Source organism: Nyctibius grandis, chromosome 1, assembly GCF_013368605.1.
Source record: "Nyctibius grandis isolate bNycGra1 chromosome 1, bNycGra1.pri, whole genome shotgun sequence".
In the NCBI taxonomy this organism is placed as follows: Eukaryota; Metazoa; Chordata; class Aves; order Nyctibiiformes; family Nyctibiidae; genus Nyctibius; species Nyctibius grandis.
In genome coordinates this window covers 23,566,481-23,593,624 of record NC_090658.1, presented here as the reverse complement: position 1 = coordinate 23,593,624, position 27,144 = coordinate 23,566,481, and the positions used below count along the sequence as shown (strand labels likewise).

The window sequence follows — 27,144 nt, the reverse complement described above, 5'->3', positions numbered from 1 at the left end:
GCAGCCACAACCATGAATAGCTCCTGGGTATACCCCAGAAGTAGTTACACATCTTCGTAATCATAGCACAACGTGAATTTACGTACAACCATACCACCATATATTGTTTTGCCTTAAGAAACAGTGAACATTGAGTAATACATTACATGCCAGAGTACAGATACTCTTAAACTTTTTCAGAGCAAATGGAGAGGACACAGCTGTTTCCAAGTCATCTCTGTATGTCTGCACTGACAAGCCAGCCTTGAGTACAACTTAAAGAAGAGGGCCACAAAAATATTAGTATTGCTTGATATTCAACCCTTGACATTGCAGTACAAAACCAGCAGTGTCAGCCTAGTAATTGCTTACAGTGCTTCAACTGCCTATAGAGATCACAAACTTATCACTGGAGTCTAGCAATAAGGAGACCAGGTAACCTCATCTTCATGCCTTTCAAACCCTGGTACTTCAGGCAAGGCTGGAGAACAGCTCTGCCAGTAGCCACAGTGGTTACTGCAACATCCTTGTGCATTAGTAGTGAACAGGCAAGTTATGCAGAAGATAATCTTGTCTTGCCAGCAAGATCCAATTGTTTCTCCTTCAGCTTTCAGGTTAGCATGCCATTCACAACTGTGAGTGCAAGTACTCATGGAATCACAGAATCACAGAATGTTAGGGATTGGAAGGGACCTCGAAAGATCATCTAGTCCAATCCCCCTGCCGGGGCAGGATTGCCTAGACCATATCCCACAGGAACGCGTCCAGGCGATTTTTGAATGTCTCCAGAGAAGGAGACTCCACAACCTCTCTGGGCAGCATGTTCCAGTGTTCAGTCACCCTCACCGTAAAGAAGTTTTTCCTCATATTTATGTGGAACCTCCTGTGTTCCAGCTTGCACCCATTGCCCCTTGTCCTGTCAAGGGATGTCACTGAGAAGAGCCTGGCTCCATCCTCTTGACACTTGCCCTTTACATATTTATAAACATTAATGAGGTCACCCCTCAGTCTCCTCTTCTCTAAGCTAAAGAGACCCAGCTCCCTCAGCCTCTCCTCATAAGGGACATGTTCCACTCCCTTAATCATCTTCGTGGCTCTGCGCTGGACTCTCTCTAGCAGTTCCCTGTCCTTCTTGAACTGAGGGGCCCAGAACTGGACACAATACTCCAGATGTGGCCTCACCAGGGCAGAGTAGAGGGGGAGGAGAACCTCTCTCGACCTGCTGACCACACCCCTTCTAATACACCCCAGGATGCCATTGGCCTTCTTGGCCACAAGGGCACACTGCTGGCTCATGGTCATCCTGTTGTCCACTAGGACCCCCAGGTCCCTTTCCCCTACGCTGCTCTCCAACAGCTCTGCCCCCAACTTGTACTGGTGCATGGGGTTGTTCTTGCCCAGATGCAGGACTCTACACTTGCCCTTGTTATATTTCATTAAATTTCTCCCCGCCCAACTCTCCAGCCTGTCCAGGTCCCTCTGAATGGCTGCGCAGCCTTCCGGTGCGTCAGCCACTCCTCCCAGTTTTGTGTCATCAGCGAACTTGCTGACAGCGCACTCTAATCCCTCATCCAAGTCATTAATGAATATATTGAATAGAACTGGTCCCAGAACCGATCCTTGCGGAACTCCGCTAGACACAGACCTCCAACTGGACTCTGTCCCACTGACCACTACTCTCTGGCTTCTTTCCTTCAGCCAGTTCACAATCCACCTCACTAACCGATCATCCAGACCACACTTCCTCAGTTTAGCTGTGAGGATGCTGTGGGAGACCGTGTCAAACGCTTTACTGAAATCGAGATAGACCACATCCACAGCTTTACCATCATCTATCCACCGGGTAACATCCTCATAAAAGGCTATCAAGTTGGTTGAGCAAGACTTCCCGTTGGTGAAGCCATGTTGAGTGCCCCTAATGATCCCCCTGTCCTTGATGTGCCTAGAGACAGCACCAAGAACAAGTTGTTCCATCACCTTTCCGGGGATGGAGGTGAGGCTGACTGGTCTATAGTTACCCGGGTCCTCCTTCTTGCCCTTTTTGAAGACTGGAGTGACATTCGCTTTCCTTCAGTCCTCAGGCACCTCTCCCGTTGCCCACGACTTAGCAAAGATGATGGAGAGTGGCCTAGCAATGACTTCCGCCAGCTCCCTCAGCACCCGCAGGTGCATCCCATCAGGGCCCATGGATTTATGGACATCCAGGTTGCTTAATTGGTCCCTGACCCAGCCCTCATCAACCAAGACAGATTCCTCCTCTATCCTGACTTCTTCTGGGGCCACAGGGGTCCGGGGCTCCTCAGGACAGCCTCCAACAGTATAGAGAGAGGCAAAGAAGGCATTCAGTAACTCCGCCTTCTTTTTATCCTCTGTCTCCAGGGCCCCCACCTCATTCATCAGTGGGCCTACATTGCCTCTAGTGTTGGCTTTACCTGCAATGTATTTGAAGAAGCCCTTTCTGTTGTCCTTGACCTCTTTTGCAAGGTTTAATTCCAAGGAGGCCTTAGCTTTACTAGTTGCCTCCCTACATCCTCTGACAACAGACTTATATTCCTCCCAAGTGGCCAGCCCCTCCTTCCACGATCTGTACACCCTCTTCTTCCACTTGAGTTTGCCCAGCAGTTCCCTGTTCAACCATGCAGGTCTCCTGGTACCCTTCCTTGACTTCCTACCTGTTGGGATGCTCTGATCTTGAGCTCGGAAGAAGCAGTCCTTGAATGCTAACCAACTATCTTGGGCCCCCTTACCTTCTAGTACCCTGTCCCATGGGATTTCCCCTAGCAATTGCTTGAAAAGGCCAAAGTTCGCCCTCCTGAAGTTCAGGGTTGTGATTCTGCTAGCTATTCTGGTCCTGCCACATGAGATCCTGAACTCTACCATCTCATGGTCACTACAACCAAGGCTGCCCTCAACCTTCACCTCTTCAACCAGACCCTCCTTGTTAGTGAGGATCAGATCCAGCAGCGCTCCTCTCCTAGTTGGCTCATCCACCATTTGCATCAGAAAGTTATCATCAACGCACTGGAGGAACCTCCTGGACTGGGGATGGCTGGCTGAGTAGGCCTCCCAGCAAATATCAGGGTAGTTGAAATCCCCCACGACAACCAGGCCCTGTAATTGCGAGACTGCTCTCAGCTGCCTGTAGAAGGCCTCATCACCCTCCTCATCCTGATCCGGTGGCCTGTAATAGACACCCACAACAGTATCACCCCTGCCAGCCTGCCCCTTAATTCGCACCCACAAACTCTCAACTCGCTCCTGATCCGCCTCTGGACAGAACTCAATACATTCTAGCTGCTCACTCACATAAAGAGCAACTCCACCACCTCTCCTTAGCGGCCTGTCTTTCCTGAACAGGACATAGCCATCCATGACCACATTCCAGTCATGCGAGGCATCCCACCAAGTCTCTGTAATTGCCACTAGATCATAGCCCCCTGACCGAACACGGATTTCTAACTCCTCCTGCTTATTCCCCATGCTGCGTGCATTGGTGTACAGGCATTTCAGGGAGCGAGCTGGGTACACCGATTTCACCCCAGGGGGATGGGAGGCCTCCTGGTCTACCTCAACACTAGAGCGTTGCCCCAGTGGTACAAGCCCAGCTACCACCCCATCCCCCTTCGAATCTAGTTTAAAGCTCTCCGAATGAGCCCTGCTAATTCCTGTCCCAGAACCCTTTTGCCCCTACGACATAAACCTTTCCCATGTATCACTGTCACGCCTGTTGCCTTATAAAACCAGCCATTATCAAAGAACCCAAAGCCCTGCCTGTAGCACCAGTCTCGTAGCCAGGCGTTAATAGAGAGAATCCTACTGTTCCATCCCACGTCATCACCTGAAAATGGAAGGAGGGAGGAGAAAACAACTTGTGCCCCAGACTCTTTCACCAACCGTCCTAGGGCCTTGTAGTCTTTCTTCATCCCCCTCAGCCTACGGGATGCAGCTTCTTCCCCACCTGTCTGGAAGATCAGCAGGGGGTAGTAGTCTGTGGCCTTCACCAGGTTGGGGAGTTGCCTGGTGATATCCCTGATTCGGGCTCCAGGCAGGCTGCAGACCTCCCTGTGATGGGGGTCAGCTCTGCATATTGGGCCCTCAGATCCCTTTAGGAAGGAGTCTCCAACCACTAAAACTCTTCTCTTCTTCCTTGTGGAGGAGGTAGCTATACGCCCGTCAGGTTTTTGTGACTGTGGTGGGACCTCTGATATAGGTTGCCTCTCCACCACATCCCCATTGGACCGGCTGTATTCCACTAGGGCTTCATATCTATTGCTCAGAGGCACCTGTGGAGGCAAGGAGGGCACTCGCCTTTTGCCACAGCCATAGACTTGCCTCCACTCACTCCTCTCCTCTAGGTTATCGTTTTCCACCTGAGAGGGGCAGAGTACAGGGGTCCCTCGATCCTGGGAGCTCTCCGGCAGGTGCTCCCATTTTTGTTGCAGGGAAGGCAGAGCCTGGCTCCACCAGTCTATCTCCATTTCAGCCTCCCGAATGCTCCTAAGCCTTTCTACTTCGGCTTGAAGCCTTTCAACCTGGCTTTGCAGCTGTGCCGCTCGGCCAAGCAGAACATCTACTTGCTCACAGCGCACACAGCCCCCTGACACCACAGAGACGCTGTAGCATTCCCTGCAGCCCGAAACCTGCACCATCGCCTCCTTCCGTGGGAGCTCTGTCTGGGTTCCCACATCCATTTACTTAAAGTACTCAAGTGTACTTTAGAATTGTTGAGCCCTTTCTGAGCTGCATGGACACACCTGCCCTGGCTAATGTGCTTCTGGGCACACGAGTGAGTACCAAAGCCAATTTGACAAGTGTTAGACAAGACTCTTGGACAGTCTGGCAAGAATCCTCCAACCAGTTGATGTGAAGGGCACGGGCAAGTAGGAGCTTGCCATGTGTCCAGTTTCCAATTTTGTCTCCAGAAAAAGGGATAGCCACAGAGGCAGCGTGAGTCAGCATGCTAGAAACTTGGGAGAGCTGCACTACATGGGATGACAGGATCCCCATCCTAAGGGCCTTCAACTCGAAAGAGTCACAGAGAAGAAAAAAAGCACACAAGAAAATAAGAAAGGAAAAACCTCAGCAAGTACCACAAATCTTTGTGTGATGACAAAACAGGAGTACTTCCTGAACTAGTTTCTAGGACCTCCCCTGCTCTAGAACCACCCAATGACCTTGGAACCCGATCTAGGACAATCCAGTGATATAGAACCCAATCTAGAACCATCGAGCGAGCTAGAATGCGCTCTAGCACATAGTCTAGAAACATCAAGCGAGATAAAGCATGCTCTAGAACCTGATCTAGACCGATCAAGCTAGCTAGAACGTGCTCTAGAACCAAGAGGAAGTCCTGAACCCACAAGTGAGAGTGAGCTAGACCAGCAAGCAAACTGGATCCCAATATAGACCCAGCAGGCAAGCAAGCTAAAGCATGAGCTAGAACCAACAAGTGAACTAGAACGTGGTCTAGAACCAACAAGCGAGCCAGAGCCCGATCTAGCACGTGATCTAGAACCATCAGGAGATCTAGAACCGGGTGAGACAGAACCTGATCTAGAACCATCTGGTGTTCTAGGCCCGTCCAGTGATCTAGAGCATTGTCTAGACCCCCTCAAGCGAGCTAGAACCCAGTGAGCTAAAACACGGTCTAGAACCATTCAGTGATCTAGAACCCGATCTAGAACCGCCTCCCTACCAAACTGCCAACCTTAGCTCTACAAACAACCAGCCCCCAAAAAACAGCCTCTGGAGTGGACCTGGACTCTAGGAGCAACCCAGACTTCAGGACCCCAGGTCTAATATTGACAGCAAGTGCATTACTTTTCCCTTCTCAAGAGGCACATCACCCAGAATGCCAGAAAAGTAACCAGCACCATGAGAAAGTTCATTCAGTGTTGCTGAACACCTGATGTTAACTTTATTTCAACAGGAATATAGGCCAGAAAAAAATGCATAATGCCAAAAGGTAGAAGGTTCTACATTCCCCAGTGAACAACTCCACCACGTATTTATGTACTTAAATAATTAGAATCAACGTGATTTGGAGTTAAAATCGTAACTTTTAGGTTTTTTTCACATTTAGGGCAAATATTTCATTTTATCCTCAAGACAAGGATTGCTATCTCCTGAGCCTCTGACTTCCCAGAGCAGTTAGGAAAACATTGTCTTAATTGGGCTTTCTGCAATACTATCAGCCAGATCACCAGGCTGGTTTAGAAGATTATTCTTAATTTTCCTTGGGAAGTTCAGTGTTTCCATAAAACTCTCATTTAGTCATAAGATAATATTCATCCAGTTGCACTCTCAGAGCATTTCATAAGCATTACAAATTCCACACTATACTGAGAAAAAAAAGTAACATTATCAAAAGTTCTGACAGCATTAACAACGTATTCTTGATATTCAAACACCAGCAGATGATTTCACATTAATTTGGGGGGTTGCAGGAAATGTCAAAAACGTCTTTTGAAACCAAATCTATGTTTTTATATAATGAAGTTTTGTTAAATAGAAACATGCTAATGTCTCATTATACAGCTAAATATGTTCAGAATTTTTTACTCTCTACAAAGTATGTAGGTACGGTAATGAAATAACATCCTCAACAATGCATTCAGTTCCAAGTATATTACAGAGCACAAATTTATGACAACAAAGCATAAATTCATGCTGTCCTGAGGAGCCCCGGACCCCTGAGGCCTCAGAAGAAGGCAGGATAGAGGAGGAATCTGTCTTGGTTGATGAGGGCTGGGTCAGGGACCAATTAAGCAACCTGGACGTCCACAAATCCATGGGCCCTGATGGGATGCACCTGCGGGTGCTGAGGGAGCTGGCGGAAGTCATTGCTAGGCCACTCTCCATCATCTTTGCTAAGTCGTGGGCAACGGGAGAGGTGCCTGAGGATGGGAGGAAAGCGAATGTCACTCCAGTCTTCAAAAAGGGGTAACTATAGACCGGTCAGCCTCACCTCCATCCCCGGAAAGGTGATGGAACAACTTGTTCTTGGTGCTGTCTCTAGGCACATCAAGGATAGGCGGATCATTAGGGGCACTCAGCATGGCTTCACCAAGGGGAAGTCATGCTCAACCAACTTGATAGCCTTTTATGAGGATGTAACCCGGTGGATAGATGATGGTAAAGCTGTGGATGTGGTCTATCTCGATTTCAGTAAAGCGTTTGACACGGTCTCCCACAGCATCCTCGCAGCTAAACTGAGGAAGTGTGGTCTGGATGATCGGGTAGCGAGGTGGATTGTGAACTGGCTGAAGGAAAGAAGCCAGAGAGTGGTGGTCAATGGGACAGAGTCCAGTTGGAGGTCTGTGTCTAGCGGAGTCCCGCAAGGGTCGGTACTGGGACCAGTTCTATTCAATATATTCATTAATGACTTGGATGAGGGATTAGAGTGCACTGTCAGCAAGTTCGCTGATGACACAAAACTGGGAGGAGTGGCTGACACACCGGAAGGCTGCGCAGCCATTCAGAGGGACCTGGACAGGCTGGAGAGTTGGGCGGGGAGAAATTTAATGAAATATAACAAGGGCAAGTGTAGAGTCCTGCATCTGGGCAAGAACAACCCCATGCACCAGTACAAGTTGGGGGCAGAGCTGTTGGAGAGCAGCGTAGGGGAAAGGGACCTGGGGGTCCTAGTGGACAACAGGATGACCATGAGCCAGCAGTGTGCCCTTGTGGCCAAGAAGGCCAATGGCATCCTGGGGTGTATTAGAAGGGGTGTGGTCAGCAGGTCGAGAGAGGTTCTCCTCCCCCTCTACTCTGCCCTGGTGAGGCCGCATCTGGAGTATTGTGTCCAGTTCTGGGCCCCTCAGTTCAAGAAGGACAGGGAACTGCTAGAGAGAGTCCAGCGCAGAGCCACGAAGATGATTAAGGGAGTGGAACATCTCCCTTATGAGGAGAGGCTGAGGGAGCTGGGTCTCTTTAGCTTGGAGAAGAGGAGACTGAGGGGTGACCTCATTAATGTTTATAAATATGTAAAGGGCAAGTGTCATGAGGATGGAGCCAGGCTCTTCTCAGTGACATCCCTTGACAGGACAAGGGGCAATGGGTGCAAGCTGGAATACAGGAGGTTCCACTTAAATTTGAGGAAAAACTTCTTTACGGTGAGGGTGACCGAACACTGGACCGGACTGCCCAGAGAGGTTGTGGAGTCTCCTTCTCTGGAGACATTCAAAACCCGCCTGGACGCGTTCCTGTGGGATATGGTCTAGGCAATCCTGCTCCGGCAGGGGGATTGGACTAGATGATCTTTCGAGGTCCCTTCCAATCCCTAACGTTCTGTGATTCTGTGATTCTGTGATTCTGTGAAAGTATAAGAGCTTGTCTTTTGAAATTAATTAATATTTTTTATTAAAGTTAGGCTTTTAAACCAAATTAAGGAATTAGAATATTTTCTATTAGCTCTCTAAACTTTTTTTTTAATGTTTCTTTCTCTCCTCTCAATCACTTAATCCCATGCTTACACGGGGTTGCATACCTTTCCTCATGGTATGTACACTGCATAGTGTCCAAATTCACAGCATAAATCACAGAATAATCAACTGTAACACAGCAGCATGCACCAGAACATAAGTGTTAGGTGCATTCCAAAGGATCCGTGCTTCCACTGAATAATAGTCTTTTTTTTTTTTTCCTCCAGGGTACATGCCAATAATCAGAAATAATTAGAAAGACTCAGCTTCTGAAAAATATTAATACTGCATTGGTATGAAAATGCAACAAACTAAAGAAGCTGCTAGAACAGAAATCAAACCTTAGTGCATTAAACCACACCTGTCGTCTTAAAAAAAAACTTGCATGCCATATATGCATAAAAACAGTATCCAAATCCATCTCCTTTTCTTTGATAAGAGGATCAATAGTAGCACAAAATGGCCTTTCCAGCTAGGACAGAGTGTCGAATCCTTGAGGACTGTCTTCTGAGGATCCCTTTGCAAGCCTCAACATGAGAGAAGTGGGGCTGCTAAAGGCAAATCAGGAGCTACACTGATAGCTTAACAGAAGGTGCTAAAAGTTAGAGACCACAAAAAGCTTTCCTGATCTGTTAACAGTTTAAAACCGGGAGGATGAAAAAAGTGAGTTTAAGCACATTATGGTCTCTTCCATCCACCCTAATTCTTTCTCTGGGACTTTGCCTCTTTTAGATTCTGGAGCCTGTGCATATTTGCAAGGAATGCTTTTGGCGAGTCAATTAAAGTTTTTCAGATTAAAAAGTAAAAAATTATCAGCCATTTTGGGTGATTCAGTTTGCCAGATTTTATACTGAATTGTTCATTTCTTTCAAACAAAAATTAATAACACAGAACAGTAACTCACTAAAGGAAAGCAGAATAATGTACTCAAAATCACAACAAATGATAATGACAGAAATGAGAAATAATTAAGAAAAATTGCACATATACATAGATACGTACACACACACACAAACACAAAATCTTTGACGTCGTCTTCCTATAAATACTTACTATAAGGGTAGTAGTCTTCGGTTGTATAAATTTCAGCCTCATCCCTATACAGCTGGTAAGTAAGCCTGTTAGAATTTGGAGAGTCGGGGGAACTCCATGAAAGACTGATAACAGAGGAATTGAGAACTTCTCCTGTAGGAGGAGGTTGCTGGAATGGAGCTAAAACATAGACAAAACCAGAGGATGTAAAAATGAACCTAATCAATAATCACACAAATTTAAATAAAAATGCAAAGTAACTGCTCAGTTTTCTTCAACAAAAAACCATCAAGTAAACATACAGTCACTCAGGCAAGACATTAATAGACTAAAGAGATCCATCCAAATGCTCTCCAACAAAGCTTTTTATCCAAGTACATGAAATAAATTTATACATTTAAACAAACTTAATCTTCGTGTTCCGCGCCACCCCCCCCCCCCCGCCCCCCGCAATTAATGTACACCACATTTTTCCAAACGCTTTTTTTTCTTAATGTATTTCAAGACCTCTATAAAATTGGAACATGTTTATCTGGTCACATTATGGAAGTCTATAGTTTAATAATAATTTATTTTTTCCAGAGGATTCATTCCATTTTAGCATAGGCCAGGCATAACTTCCTCTATTAGAATAGAAATGGAAAGTCCAACTAACTACAAATTTTACTGAAGTGTTACAATAAGTCTACTTAATTAAATGACAAAAAACATAAAGGGGAAAATTTTGAAGGTTATTTAGGCAATTCACTTCCATTTGTTTCCAATGAAATTTAAATCAATGAGAGCGAGGCATCTTAATATTTTAAGAAATCAGCTTGAGATTCTTATTTACCAAAATACTCCTCTGCTATCACCTCCATTAACTTTGGAAAATGTGCTACTTAATTGCACTAGTATCAATAAAGAGAAAAACAAACCTGAAGTTCACAAGTCAAAAGTCTCACGTTATCAGAAAGAGCAAAGTCCCTCCTATATCTCTTTTGTAATCCAACATGGTCCTTTCTAGGATAACGGCTATTACTCAGAAATTAAACTTTATATGCATAGATATACATATATACACACGTGCACATAAACATATGGTTTAACAGTTGGACTCGATGATCTTAAAGGTCTTTTCCAACCTAAATGATTCTCTGATTCTATATGTATGTTATTAATCAAGTCAGAGCATGAGTCCCTACCCTGCTAAGAGATCTCCAGCCAGCCTGTTACACTAAGGGAAGCACTACTCTCTGACCCTCAGTACACCGTGCATTAGCACAGAACAAGACTGGTCTGATTTGGCAGCTGGTAATTGCTATAGCTTGCCTTAAAGGCAGACTGTGCCATTCCCTACCTTCTTTACCAAGGGAGGAAAAAACAGGAGAGCATGGATCTAGGGGAAAACGTTTTGCTCCAGGAACAAGAATAGCCGAGAGCAGTACAGAAATCAGCATATGGAGTAAGATACCAGGAGCTGGATCCAGAACTATCCAATAAGCTTTTCTCCCTTACATTAAGCATTATAGGAAAATATCAACATTAAAACATGTGGCTTTTCATTACTTTTTTTCTCCTTCTGTTTATAAACTACCATCACCTCCAGTACGTGGATATTTGCTTAATATACACAATTCACCAAAAGTTAATTATCAAAATCTGTTCAGCCAAGCTAACAGGAGACAGGTAGCAAAGAGTGAAGTTGCAGACAGAAAGCAACATGAGGACCTCAAGCCACACGAGAGACAGATGTAGAGACTTACGCCAACATCAGTGGGTCACGTTACATATGGGTTTTTAATACAAATCTAAAATGTGAGTTGAAGTTCTTTATTTAGAGTCAGATATTGAAAGGCCCTGCTCCTACTGCAGTCTCTCAGCCAAGAAATAGCAGAAAATATTTCTAGAATTCATTGGATTGAACAGAACCAGCATCTCCCATTAGAAAGCATAGGTTGTTTTGCTGCCAATCTAAGGTTTTTGAGTTCAGCTGACTTAGGAAGTGAATGTATGCTAAAGCGTCTACAGGAATAAAGTCTGAGAATCAAAGGAAACAAGCGCTCCTAAACCCCTTTGGCATTTTTGAAATTTTCTCTACATGTAACACATGCTTACAAGACCTGAGCAATCATAGAAATTTACAAGCATAACCTTCATTATCCATTCTCAGACTACTGCACATTGTGTTTGCTGATTTGCATTTTAGATGTGTAAGCAAAGTATGGTATTTTAGATGTTTTTATGAAGCATCTAAGATATTGTTGGGCAGAAAAATTGAAAATAGGACTTCTCCTTAAAGAATGTTAGTTGGACAGTGACAGCAACTTATGTTTGCTTCCCTTGGCAAAGACTTATAACCAGTAATGGTACCTGTTCTGCAATGAAAATAACCACAAATATCAAGCTAGGCAAAGCTCCGTATCTGTGCAACAAGTTAAATTATTTTCGTATGAATAACCAAAAGACTGCAATTGCTATATCATTTATGTCCAGAAGAGGACTCCGCTTGTAATTTACAATACTGTCTGTTGCATTTTTTTCTAACTAAAATCTATGATATTATTTATCTGTTATTATTAATCAATTTTACAGTTGAATTGCCATTGACCTTTATCCAATGTATATCCCAACATAAATAAGTAGGTTGGTTTATGTTTGTAAAGCTCTTTGAAGATGAACAGCAGCATAAATGTGCCATGTATTATTATTATTATATATTCAGTTGAAACATCCTACATGTTTTAAAGAAACAAGCCAATCAACTAAATGAATAGATCCTAGGCCTTCTACAGAAAAGTATGGGGAAAAAAAGAAGCCAAAACTGTACCTAAGCACTTCCAAACTTAGTGAAAAAAAAAAATCATCTTTGGAAACAAATTGGTCTCTTCATTCTACCCCATTTATAGCACTGTGCATTCTGCAATGCATATTATTTGAAATTTAAACCAATTTACAATGAAATATGAACTAGAATCAAAGTGAGAGCTGTCTGTCCAAACTCTTTGTGCATGTAAATCTCTACTTGCAAATCTACAGTGTGGGCATATCACAATGATGAATGTCATATAAATACCTATGCAAAATATACAACTAAATGTTTTGTTGAAGGAGGATCCAGAAACATACTCCAGACATCAACTGGGAACGTCTAACCTTGTTGTTGCATTACACATGGCTACCTGAGCTAATTCTCACGGTAGGACCAGTCTGGCCACTATTAATTAGGCCTGCTGACAGAATTATCAATCAGCATCTGCAGAGTACCTCAGTAACTGGTTACATGACTTCCAAGACTGGGCTGTTAACTGTGTATGGCAGTAAGGTGTGTCACAAAAACGTAACGCAATTTTTTCAGAATTAGCTGAGGTCCTACCCCCACAGTTTGGCATTGCATGGTATGAGGTCCTCAAAGCCCATTTCTGAACATTGAACTGAAGGCAACATAAAATTTAGTTTTATTACATATAGTATTTTTCCTCTCCTTCTTTAAAATCCCTGACAGCTTAGACTCTTCACTGGTGAGCAAATCTGAACATTTGATTTTGACTACTTATGACACAAATAAAGGCTGAAATTGTGCCATGTCTTCATATTGAGACTTATTGCAAGGGCAGCACTCCAGAGAGAATCATAGAATCATTCTGGTTGGAAAGGACCTTTAAGATCATCAAGTCCAACTGTTAACCTAGCACTGCCAAGTCCACCACTAAACCAAGTCCCTAAGCACAACATCTACACATCTTTTAAATACCTCCAGGGATGGTGACTCCACCACTTGCCTGGGCAGCCTGTCCCAATACTTGATAACCCTTTCAGTGAAGATTTTTTTCCTGATATCCAATCTAAACCTCCCCTGGCACAACTCGAGGTCATTTCCTCTTGTCCTATCGCTTGTTACCTGGGAGAAGAGGCTAACACCCTCCTCGCTATAACCTCCTTTCACATATTTGTAGACAGCAATAAAGTCTCCCCTGAGCCTCCTTTTCTCCAGACTAAACAACTCCAGTTCCCTCAGCTGCTCCTCATAAGATTTGTTCTCCAAACCCTTCACTAGCTTCGTTGCCCTTCTTTGGATTCTCTCCAGCACCTCCATGTCTTTCTTGTAGTAAGGGGCCCAGAACTGGACACAGTATTCAAGGTGCAGCCTCACCAGTGCTGAGTACACAGGGACGATCACTTCCCTTGTCCTGCTGGCCACACTATTCCTGATACAGGCTAGGATGCTGTTGGCCTTCTTGGCCACCTGGGCACAATGTTCCATTGCAATGTGTTTCATTACAATTCATGATTTGACCATCAATACAGCATTAGCCCCACCTCACACACGCTGATTTATGATGCTCTGTTACACCACATCGCATATTTTCCCAAACTGATTGAAAAAAAGCCCCAGAAGGAGAAAGGCAAAGCTACATTGTACTGAGGAGCAGATTTTGAACTGATCACCAGGAGCAGGTCTTCAACAGACTTTCTGTTCTTCAGACCTTCTGAAGACAGGTCTCCTGCCTCCTGTCAATGGCAGAAAAGGGGGCTAAGCTATAAGTTGTACTATTGCATTCGTGTGACTAAAAGGTGAACTCTGCACCAGTCACTACAAAGAACATGATGGGAAATGCAAGGGAACTATGGGCCATTACTTATTCCCTGGGTTAGACTACAAGCATCAGATGTTTGTATGACATGAAACATTCTGTACATCTCTCCAGAACACACTCCTAAGATACTCACAGTGAAAATCACCCAAACTTCAGGAACGAGAACTATGAGGGGGGGAAGTCAAACCCAGTGATCTAATTTAATACTCACTAAATCAATAAAAAAACATTAATTTGAAAGACATGCTTTTAAGACCTAACATCCACTTACTTTTACTGCAGCCAAATAGGTTGTGGACATCCAAATTACTAGCATCAGGAACACAGTTGTCACATTTCAAGCCAGTTACAAATTGTTTACAAACACACTGTCCAGTAACAAGATGACAAGTCCCACTAATGGCTCCTGCAGGATGACAATTACAGTGCTGACATCTATAAACAAAAACAAATCAAGGAAGTGATCAAAACACATTAACACTCCAGTTAAGCACAGTAGGGTTTTGTTTATAAGATTCTTGGGTGACATAATTAAAAAATCATAAAGAGTTCAGTAGCATGAGACACAGTAGAAAATCTATTAGCCTGATAAAAAAAAAGGTAACTTACAAAAAAGGTGCCCATTATAAAAATAAACATTAAAATCTCAATGCCAGAATAATATTCTAATTTAGATAAAAACTGCTTAGAATTAAAGAGCTTTTATATGTATTGATCCATACAAAAAAAGGATGCTAATGTTTCGTAAGAACCACACTATGCACTCAGTCCTGCAACCTTTCTTGCAGAGCTGTAGAGTTCAGTGATACATGTGCAACCAGTTTCGTAGGTTTCCGCACAAAATATGCAACATTCCAACTTAGAGGAAACGAGGCTTTTGTCGAAAAAAAAAAAAATCAATTAATAATTTCTTGTCCACAAAGGCAAATTGAAGTTGAAAAAATAACATGCTGTGAATAAAGGAGAATGAATGTAGACAAAAATTGGGAGAAAAAAATTCTCAAATTGAAAGAGTGAAAGGAAACAAAATAGCAGAAATATGAATATTGTAACAGAAAGCACATTTTCTTTGCAGCCTAACGGAAAAAACTGAAAATAACTAAAAAAAAAAAATTAAATGTGTAAATTAAATTATTTTTTAATTAAAAATAACAACAAAAAAAAAAAAGCATTGGTATCACACAAATGCCACATTTCAATTCTGTAAATCTCTCTGGCATCAGTAGAGTACTTTCAGAATTAATTTATTATTTGGCTTTTGCATGTGAAAACTCTCACAAACAACTTGTGTTTCACTTGATGTACTATTTCCCCACTGGCATTCATTATAGCAGGGATGCCAATGTCAGATTCTACAAATATTCAAAGACTCAGAATACCTCAGAAGTTAAGCAAAGCAATTTTCTCCTTACTGCAAATATTGTTATGCTACCCATTGCAATACAGACTGCCATTATTAGTCATAACAGAAAGTCAACAATGGCAAATAAAACCTTGTACTTTAGCTTCTAATTTCACTATATTTTAATTTCTGCAGATTAAAAGAGTTTTGAAAAAACATGGGCTGGGAGAAATGTGGGACTGTACAGTGCAGTTAAACATAATGAGAAATCTACACATGAGCTGGAAAAGTCCCATTCTGAGGCATAAGCAACATCAGTCTAGAGGGAATCTTAAATTATTCCAAGATGCCAAGTCCCAAGATGATGAAGCAGCAAAAAGACCTTGGAGAAGTCCAAGGGAGAGACGGTCATGCCATGTCCCCTTTGCTCTGCTAACCCTAAGACTAGACAAGAGTTGTTGATTTATGTTTGGCTGATCTTTCCTTGGCCAGTTTCACCAGATCTGAGTAAACAGGTGGTGGTGCCTTCACACAAGTTACTTCATTTTTCCAGTCATCACCGTCACCTTGGTCTACCTCTTTCTATCTATATGAAGGCAGAAACAAAAGTGAGTTCAGTTATGTTTTAGATATCAGATTTTTAAGGCGAGGGAGAGAGGAGGGGAGGGTGGAAGCTGTTTTCACATTAGGACACTAAAATTCAGGTCAATAATCAGTGAAATAGACATTAAATGTGACAGATTTTTAAACAAGTTTAAGAAAACTCTTCACATACATTTTCTGCCCATCACAGAGCTCTCTCTATTAGAGTTTCTTTACTCACAGCAGCTCATGCTGTGTGATCTCCTGGGTAATCATTCAACACCCTTAAAAAGGCTGATAAAAGCTAAAGCTGCAAAATAAGCTGCAAATTTGTTTTATGGACTAATATCCTTTTGGGAATAAATAAAATACATTCTCTCTTGGAAACCACTGTACTGTAGTTTGCTCTCTTTTATAGTCAAGAGAAAAGGGCATTTTTTTCAAACTGTATTAAGTTTTTTCATCTGTAGACAGTGCATCCAAATCCCCTTCAAATAGAGGTTTTGTTTAGAATATTTAAATGTCATGACTTCAAAAAAATGGTTTAGTTAGAGAAAAAAATGAAGACAGAATTATTTGCTCAGTAAGACAGTACTTTATTATTTTATAATTTCATTACGTGAAGATATTTAGTGCATAGAGTTTGGGGAGGGTGTTAACAAAAGTGTCTCAATAGGTAAACAGCAAAAGACAAGGTTCTCTTACTGCTCCTGTATATTACCGCACCTCTTATGAATAAGGGCCCCTTGAGTATTCCAGTTTTCATTATCATTCACACACGAGACAATGAAATTCACATGCACATACAGTCACGGCAATAGTTTTCAGTGCCTGGCAGGGTGGGGTTGCTTCTTTCTGCTTGAAATAGTTGCATTTACTTCTAGGAAAAGTGTAGACTCCCTACCTCCACCTATACTGAATTAGGCTCCAGATCCTGCAGCCAGCAGCATACATGTTATCATATTCTGTTCCACAGAATTACACGTTATATTTGTGTAATCACACGCATCATTTTCTTACACTACAGAACACCAGAACTGGCTTTGTTGTTATGCATAGCTCATGCTTTTCAGTCAGGATTAAGGATTCAGTCACTTAAGGATTTTTTTAAAAAATAACTAATTCTTTGAAATTTTTAATCATGTAAGAAATTTTTTCATCATTCTTGTTAAATACTACTTCTTCAAGATACACTGAGTCAAATATATTTGAGTTTTATTAAAACAGAATTATATATAATCAAGGAAAACAGACTTTTAAAACATGGAAAGAGAAATGTCAGGCCAAGATGAATTGCAATATTGATTTTGTGAGGATAAATGGTTTTTGTAATATTAATATAGAGAAACCTTTATTACATTGACTCTCTAGGTGCAGTTAGAGCCTCTCCGGCAATCTGTTTAAAATCTTCATTTTTCATCCTTATGGGAAAACCTCACTTGCTAAATGGATTTCATAAACAGTAATCTGTCAAGATATATATATATAGATAAACAATTTGTGATGTTCATTGACCAGTTCATTACAGTAAACAATACAGAGGTAAAGCATTTCAAATGTGTACCAATGCCCACAACCGTTACAGATCTGTTCAGACCACGGCAAACATCCAGCATCTGTAATTCTTTAATTGACGAAGAAATTTTCCTGCTTCATAAAGTAAAATGCATTAAAAAAATATGGAGTTTCTGTTTTATCTCAGGAACATCAGAAAGTAAATCAGCTCACATATATATTCCTCTGAGAGTGGGAGAATTTAAAAGCCTCGTTCTCCGTGTCGCTATTTTTGCTTCTTTTCTGCTATTGTGCCAAGACAGATACGTCTTTGCCACTACAGATAGCTCATACCCTTTTCGTTCTGTAACCACAGAGTCCTTAAAAGACACTTGGATCAAGAAGGGTTTAAACGACTTTGCAACTTTACAAAGAAAGAAAAAGCACATTCCTCTTTTTAAGAAGATATTAACAGTTAAAGAAATGGATTAAAATAGATTAACAAATAAAGACCTGGATTACAATTTTCTGTGTATAAATGTTTCTGCCTGAGGAGCAGAGGTACATTGCCCCAGTAGATGCTAAACAAAAGGAAGTCACACATATGCAACACAAGTTAATGATGTTAATGTACTACCAGAGCAGTCTTCAATACTGACATGAGGATTAAGTAGTATTAAGGCATTAAAGCCAACTCTGATTCAAATTCCAGAACTGTAAAAACGTTCTATCTTTACAAGATCTGGATCTAGATAATTCTAGATATTTCCACATTTTGAATTTCAGAAGACAGCTCAAAGTGCAAGTAATTGGAGGCCAATATCTAGTTTGGGAGAGCTATTGCTTAACACAGACATAAACCTCTACATCATCTGCTAAAACTGGGGCGGGGGGGAAATCTATTCCAAGTAACTAAAAAAAAAATCATTAATAATGAGGAAAATATATTTAAAAGGGAACTTTAATATTACACAGATTTTATTCCTTACCATTAGAAACGACAGGAAGTGAAAATAGGAAGTCCTTATTCCTACAGATTACTTTATGGCCATTAGCAGATGCCTCTGTGACCCGCAACAGTAAAAAATAATTTTAAAAATCTCCTAATGAGTGACAGTAACATAAAAGTTAAAGTGAAAAATCTGCAGAATAATGTCAAGTATATGCAAGATGACATTGATAATCACTGCCTAAAAGCATGTCTTCCCCACACTAGCTGGGGGAAAGGAGCACGGGGAGGGGAATGTTGTACAGATTTTGCTTCTGCCTGTGGTTTTTCATTTTTTAAAGGCAAAAGTACTAAATATAACAAAACAATTTAACACCATTGGTCTGCATGAAAATACGATAGCATTAGAGCCATGCAATCTTTCTGGACAGTATTTAAAAGGAAATTGAGACTCTGAGGATTAAGCAAGAAAGATGATCCTAGAAAAGAAAGATAGAGCAATAGGTGGAATAACAATGCACTACCTATAGATACGTTTTTCCCCTTACATTCCAGGGAATATATCCATATACTTTCAGTGTACCTAGAGGCTCCAGGCTACATCAGATAAACAATTTACCCTGTGGCACATAACTAAATGCTGAAAAAGAATACACTGCTTCAGATAAATGGATTTTTAAGTGGAAAGGTGGTGTGACTATTTCAACTGCTGCTGCTAAAAGAAATTTGGAAAGACAGGGATATCTAATTTTTTACATTCTTTTTACATTAAAACGTCTTTCTGAAATCTTCAAAAGCATTCACTAGCTATAAAAATGGCTTATTACCCATATTTTAATAATCAATGATTAACACCTCAGAAACCAACATACCTTACTGAAGATGTAGAGGAGAAACAATTACCAATGAGAGATAATCACAGAATCACAGAACGTTAGGGATTGGAAGGGACCTCGAAAGGTCATCTAGTCCAATCCCCCTGCCGGAGCAGGATTGCCTAGACCATATCACACAGGAACGCATCCAGGCGGTTTTTGAATGTCTCCAGAGAAGGAGACTCCACAACCTCTCTGGGCAGCATGTTCCAGTGTTCGGTCACCCTCACCGTAAAGAAGGTTTTCCTCATATTTATGTGGAACCTCCTGTGTTCCAGCTTGCACCCATTGCCCCTTGTCCTGTCAAGGGATGTCACTGAGAAGAGCCTGGCTCCATCCTCATGACACTTGCCCTTTACATATTTATAAACATTAATGAGGTCACCCCTCAGTCTCCTCTTCTCTAAGCTAAAGAGACCCAGCTCCCTCAGCCTCTCCTCATAAGGGACATGTTCCACTCCCTTAATCATCTTCGTGGCTCTGCGCTGGACTCTCTCTAGCAGTTCCCTGTCCTTCTTGAACTGAGGGGCCCAGAACTGGACACAATACTCCAGATGTGGCCTCACCAGGGCAGAGTAGAGGGGGAGGAGAACCTCCCTCGACCTGCTAACCACACCCCTTCTAATACACCCCAGGATGCCATTGGCCTTCTTGGCCACAAGGGCACACTGCTGGCTCATGGTCATCCTGTTGTCCACTAGGACCCCCAGGTCCCTTTCCCCTACGCTGCTCTCCAACAGCTCTGCCCCCAACTTGTACTGGTGCATGGGGTTGTTCTTGCCCAGATGCAGGACTCTACACTTGCCCTTGTTATATTTCATTAAATTTCTCCCCGCCCAACTCTCCAGCCTGTCCAGGTCCCTCTGAATGGCTGCGCAGCCTTCCGGTGTGTCAGCCACTCCTCCCAGTTTTGTGTCATCAGCGAACTTGCTGACAGTGCACTCTATTCCCTCATCCAAGTCATTAATGAATATATTGAATAGAACTGGTCCCAGTACCGACCCTTGAGGGACTCCGCCAGACACAGGCCTCCAACTGGACTCTGTCCCATTGACCACCACTCTCTGGCTTCTTTCCTTCAGCCAGTTCACAATCCACCTCACTACCCGATCATCCAGACCACACTTCCTCAGTTTAGCTGCGAGGATGCTGTGGGAGACCGTGTCAAACGCTTTACTGAAATCGAGATAGACCACATCCACAGCTTTACCATCATCTATCCACCGGGTGACGTCCTCATAAAAGGCTATCAAGTTGGTTAAGCATGACTTCCCCTTGGTGAAGCCATGCGGAGTGCCCCTAATGATCCCCCTATCCTTGATGTGCCTAGAGACAGCACCAAGAACAAGTTGTTCCATCACCTTTCCGGGGATGGAGGTGAGGCTGACCGGTCTATAGTTACCCGGGTCCTCCTTCTTGCCCTTTTTGAAGACTGGAGTGACATTCGCTTTCCTCCCGTCCTCAGGCACCTCTCCCGTTGCCCACGACTTAGCAAAGATGATGGAGAGTGGCCTAGCAATGACTTCCGCCAGCTCCCTCAGCACCCGCAGGTGCATCCCATCAGGGCCCATGGATTTATGGATGTCCACATTGCTTAATTGGTCCCTGACCCAGCCCTCATCTACCAAGACAGATTCCTCCTCTATCCTGACTTCTTCTGGGGCCTCAGGGGTCCAGGGCTCCTCAGGACAGCCTCCAGCAGTATAGACAGAGGCAAAGAAGGCATTCAGTAACTCCGCCTTCTTTTTATCCTCTGTCTCCAGGGCCCCCACCTCATTCATCAGTGGGCCTACATTGCCTCTAGTGTTGGCTTTACCTGCAATGTATTTGAAGAAGCCCTTTCTGTTGTCCTTGACCTCTCTTGCAAGGTTTAATTCCAAGGAGGCCTTAGCTTTCCTAGTTGCCTCCCTACATCCTCTGACAACAGACTTATATTCCTCCCAAGTGGCCAGCCCCTCCTTCCATGATCTGTACACCCTCTTCTTCCACTTGAGTTTGCCCAGCAGTTCCCTGTTCAACCATGCAGGTCTCCTGGTACCCTTCCTTGACTTTCTACCTGTTGGGATGCTCTGATCTTGAGCTCGGAAGAAGCAGTCCTTGAATGCTAACCAACTATCTTGGGCCCCCTTACCTTCTAGTACCCTGTCCCATGGGATTTCCCCTAGCAATTGCTTGAAAAGGCCGAAGTTGGCCCTCCTGAAGTCCAGGGTTGTGATTCTGCTAGCTATTCTGGTCCTGCCACATGAGATCCTGAACTCTACCATCTCATGGTCACTACAACCAAGGCTGCCCTCAACCTTCACCTCTTCAACCAGACCCTCCTTGTTAGTAAGGATCAGATCCAGCAGCGCTCCTCTCCTAGTTGGCTCATCCACCATTTGCATCAGAAAGTTATCATCAATGCACTGGAGGAACCTCCTGGACTGAGGATGGCTGGCTGAGTAGGCCTCCCAGCAAATATCAGGGTAGTTGAAATCCCCCATGACAACCAGGCCCTGTAATTGCGAGACTGCTCTCAGCTGCCTGTAGAAGGCCTCATCACCCTCCTCATCCTGATCCGGTGGCCTGTAATAGACACCCACAACAGTATCACCCCTGCCAGCCTGCCCCTTAATTCGCACCCACAAACTCTCAATTCGCTCCTGATCCACCCCTGGACAGAACTCAATACATTCTAGCTGCTCACTCACATAAAGAGCAACTCCACCACTTCTCCTTAGCGGCCTGTCTTTCCTGAACAAGACATAGCCATCCATGACCACATTCCAGTCATGCGAGGTGTCCCACCAAGTCTCTGTGATTGCCACTAAATCATAGCCCCCTGACCGAACATGGATTTCCAACTCCTCCTGTTTATTCCCCATGCTGCGCGCATTGGTGTACAGGCATTTCAGGGAGCGAGCTGAGCACACCGATTTCACCCCAGGGGGATGGGAGGCCTCCTGGTCTACCTCAACACTAGAGCGTTGCCCCAGTGGTGCAAGCCCAGCTACTACCCCATCTCCCTTCGAATCTAGTTTAAAGCTCTCCGAATGAGCCCTGCTAATTCCTGTCCCAGAACCCTTTTGCCCCTACGACATAAACCTTTCCCATGTATTACGGTCACGCCTGGCGTCTTATAAAACCAGCCATTATCAAAGAACCCAAAGCCCTGCCTGTAGCACCAGTCTCATAGCCAGGCATTAATAGAGAGAATCCTACTATTCCATCCCACGTCATCACCTGAAAATGGAAGGAGGGAAGAGAAAACAACCTGTGCCCCAGACTCTTTCACCAACCGTCCTAGGGCCTTGTAGTCTTTCTTCATCCCCCTAATATTACATAGCATCAGCTTCATGCAGTTGTCATGTTGTTTCTACTTAAGTCTGTGGCAAAACTTCTATTTCATTCAGCTCATGGGAGCACAGAGCGTTGTATAACGTACCACACGTAAATCAGAGCGCACACATGAATTCAAAGAAGTATTAACGTAACTACAGCACATCTTCTTATCATCACTAAACCTTTGAATGAGCTTCTATGAGAAAAATATAACAAGGAGGTCAGAAGTGACCTGTAAAAAAGAAACACTCACCTCCCTGTGACAGAGTCAAATCCAAAATAAAGTTCTTTGCAACGTTCACATGTCTGTCCTGTTACAGAGGCATCTTGGCAAACACATTGGCCAGTTAGTTTATCACAGCTCTGATTCACTGAACCAGCTATGTGGCACAGGCATGGCAGACAGCCAGTGACACTGGATGGAGAAAAATAAAAACCTGGAAAATAAAGGGATTTTGAGAACAGATAATATGCAAAAAGTGAACACAGTAAGATTATTAACTTGTGTATAATCAGGGATGAAACAACAGAACTAAAGCTTAGGTAATATCAACTCAAATAAAGTAATATAGTCCTCCTGCAGAGCTGAGCTTCTAAATCTTCTAATTGGCATTTTGTAAAGCTATTATTAATCCTCCAGTTGCCAACTCCAATTTTTTATTCTCTCTTCAGACTTTATTTTAGACAGAGCAAATGCAAAATAGGGGAGTACATTAACGTGTCCGTGGGGAAAGCAAAGACCCAAGGACATGAGAGGTACTAATGAATGCACCACAAGCAGTAGCAACATAAAAAATAATATACAAGATCAGACATTTATCCATTCTAGCCTGGGATCTCATCTCTGACAATGGCCAGTTGTAAAATGTAAGAAATGCACATATTTTCTTAAGAACATCTCTTAATCTTTCTCAACCAGTGGTTGGTTAACCCTTGAAACATGAGGATGTTTCTTAGAAAAACCTACATTTGATGAGCATTCCCAAGTTATGTAAAATTTATATTTTACTCCTCCTCAACATATAGCTTGTATCCTACACGAATACTTTTATGGCAACTAATAAACTGATGAAAAAAAGTTACTTATTTGCTATAAAAAAAGTGTTCATTTTGAATCCCATCCTTCTGTTCCTGTATTATTTCCAGTTATGAACTGGAGCATTCACTTCACCTTCTCCACAGTATATTTGGTATGCTTCTACTATATATCTCTCATTCTGTTGCCCTCACAATAAATCTTTATCTATGCAAGTATCTAACACATTACTGAAAAATACAGTTACAGTTTATACACCTCTAACCTGGTCATTGAAGAACTTACCCATTATTCACAGCCTCGCCTGAAATTTCCAACAAAAGAGCTTTTAAGCACATTTTTTTAACGATGCTGTACCACTTGCATAATCTGTTTTGCTAACTATGGACTTCTTCCATTCTTACTATTGTCTTTTCTATATGTGTGATCAGAAGACAATTCAAATAACAGAACACCAGTAAGAAGTATAATTACATAATTTTCCAAAATTATTTTCTATTTTTACCTGATTATTAAAGGATATTTTTCTGAGTTTTTCATACAAATTGCTCTGATCTTTTTTTTTTAATGGTACAGTTGATTAAAAATGTAGCAACATGTATGAGTTCTGCAAATGATGATGGTAACACTATTAACTAGCACTTGTCAACTGCAAGAACCTATCTTTGAACATCAGTCCTAAGACAGGGCCATTGATAGTTTATCTCTGACAGTTGGCTACTATTAATTATTATTGCACAACTTCAATAGAAGAATTTAAACTGTTACTCAGATACACAATATTTGCACAGACTTCACAGAAACCTTTCCTCTCTCTCCAGTTCAATCAGTTTCTTCTTAGTCATGTTCTCGGTTACTGAATCTTTTTTGCTGTCCAACAGCTTTCTGATGTCCTGCTCTATAATAAAAAGCCCAAAATTGTATTGTAACATGTCATATCACCCAAGGCCTTATTATTTATTTTGTCTTACAAGAGATAGCTTTATATATATACCCCTAGGGTGGTATTCTCTGTCTTCACAGCAGTGTTGTGCTGTGAGCTCATATCCAAATAGCAGAGGAACTAAACAAACTGAAAACATTAGAATTTTACTGCTCAAATCTTTGTTCAAGTTTAGCCTCTGGTCCTCAGTGAGATAAATCTCAAGTGGACAGTGAAGTGATATCAGTCTCCAGTTAACATACATTCGCATCATAAAAAATCATGCTGTTGGCACTTTATTCTAGAGAGGCTCTGAACTGAGCCACCACAGAGACTGAATAGCTTGAAGTTATTAGTGAGGCAGCATGTATTATCTTGTATTGCAGTTGTTTGCACAGTACAGTGCCCATCCTGTGCATAAATGAGAGGAGACCATTTCCCAGCAATGTCACTCTTGAGCACAATGAACGACTCCACTCAAAGAACGTAACAGGAAGATAGGAAACAAGTTTAAGCCTGGACTCCTGCAGAAGGTCAAAGCACTTCTTCAGGACCCAGTTTATAGCTGCAGTAAATGATAAGCACTCAGGCTAAAACAGATCGTTGTCCATCTGAAATTTTGCATGAAACCAGTGTCTAAGAAAAGAATATAGTGGGTAAATAAACACAACTCTAGAAAATAAATTCATTTTAGCTGAGCAGAATTGATCACTACAGTATATACTGCTTTTGCCATAGCAGTGAAATTCATAATTATAAAGAACCTATGCCTTAATGTTAAACATCCTGGCTCTCCTAATGTCATACCGCCTAAACCACTGTAGAGCAGTGAAGGATTTGGTATGATATTTTTTTATAATAATCTTTTAGAAATGCTCTAAAAGTTTAACTAACTTTCTGGATACTAACTTTTTTTTTTTTTTCCAGAAGTAGCAAGTAAAAGTAAAAATTTTTTTCAAAGTAAAAGTGAGGGATAGAAAAATAAGAGAAAGTCCTTCCCCCAACTAATTTATAAGTAAATTGATACTATTAAATGTAGAAAAAAAAAGAAGAGACACTGGATTACAAATTCATACTTGTTTGTCATGACCATAATTATTATTTACTTCTACTACCCAAAATTTGTCAGGAAAGAGTAAGAAACAACGTAATGCAAGCTTAATTTACAGCAAGGTTAGAAGGGCTCACGAAAGTTGCTTTATGAAGGACCCACTGTTGTATAATAGAGCCAATTTCCAATTTTAAGACAGTCACTGCAAATCTCTACAAGATCTACGTATATAACTAGTATTATGCTTATTCTTTTTCAGATTTTTTTCAACCATAACTGATCACATTTGTCAATCAAACATACTCTTCAAAAGGAAGAATTAAAGTCATAGCAAAGTATTCAGCTTCGTTTTTTAACCACACTCTTACTATTTCTCCCATGTATAGCTCACAGAAAAGGAATACTCGAACAATTCCTTAGCACTTTTACATGCTTACCAATTATGGTGGTAATGCTCATTTCTTAACCACAGTCTGTGCTTCAAAATGCAGTTAACAAAACTGACAATGTTGTCACAACATACTTCACATTTTTCTGGCCAAGAAGAGAGGTAGTATATACACAGAAACTGGTGTCCGGTCACACATCCTACTTGCTGGTTTACATCTTTTCCATACTACATACCATTCCATGAAAAGCTGTGGGAATTGAGTAAAGAACTTACAAAATGCGTTGTTTTTTTTTTCTTTACAGCTTTGCTGCTTTCTTAACAGGATCCAAGACCTGCGTTGAACAGGATTTGCACGGCACAAATCCCAGCTGATGTGGCAATACAGTCCCGGAATGAGGGAGGGACAAACTGTTCACAACTATTTCAGGACTAGAAAGATCTGTTTTCTACCACTGCAACCTAGGACATCTCAAAAGTGAGTTTATATACAAAGTAAAACTGCTCTTTCATTTGCTTTCATGTTAGGATCAAGTGTTCCTCTCCTTGCATACACCATTAGTTTTAAAAAAATGTAAATGTACAGAAATCTACCAGAAATGTTACTTGTATGAGAACAATCTGGAACACAGCAGGTCATGGATAGAGTCTAATAGATGAAGCACATGGCTGAATGCTCTGGAAAGAGTTTTGTTTTTTTGTTTTGGTTTGTTTGTTTGTTTGTTTTGTTTTTTAAACCTTGTAATAAAATAATTTCCCGAAGTTGCATCCAGTTTGAATTTTTCTCCATTGGCAACTCTTCCTGCATTAAGATTTTGGTAACCTTTGGAAATCTCTCAAATTTTAATCAAAGCACACAGAAGATGTGCTACAATAAGATGTTATTTTAAATACCACTAATTATAACAGACTTAGAATTACACAGGGCGGAGGCGGGGGGAAGAGACATGACCTGTATTAGAATCATAAACTGGTTTCGGTTGGAAGGGACCTTAAAGATCATCTAGTTCCAACCCCCCTGCCACAGGCACGGACACCTTTCCTCTAGACCAGGTTGCCCAAAGCCTCATCCAACCTGGCCTCAAACACTGCCAGGGAGGGTGCAGTCACTACTTCTCTGGGCAACCTGTTCCAGTGTCTCACAACCCTCACAGTCAAGAATTTCTTCCTAAT

The 27,144-nt window shown here is 42.1% G+C and overlaps 1 protein-coding gene across 1 annotated transcript in view; it reads right to left on the bottom strand.

Annotated features, from left to right (window-relative positions):
• The window catches only part of USH2A (usherin), a 419,339-nt gene that overhangs the window by 320,005 nt on the left and 72,190 nt on the right, over nucleotides 1-27,144 (bottom strand). Inside the window, exons 13-15 of the mRNA XM_068406084.1 lie at nucleotides 22,828-23,011; nucleotides 14,283-14,446; nucleotides 9,456-9,614 (exon numbers count right to left, since the gene is read on the bottom strand). Of these exons, the coding sequence (XP_068262185.1) occupies nucleotides 9,456-9,614; nucleotides 14,283-14,446; nucleotides 22,828-23,011 (507 nt within the window). The remainder of the gene's footprint in view (nucleotides 1-9,455; nucleotides 9,615-14,282; nucleotides 14,447-22,827; nucleotides 23,012-27,144) is intronic.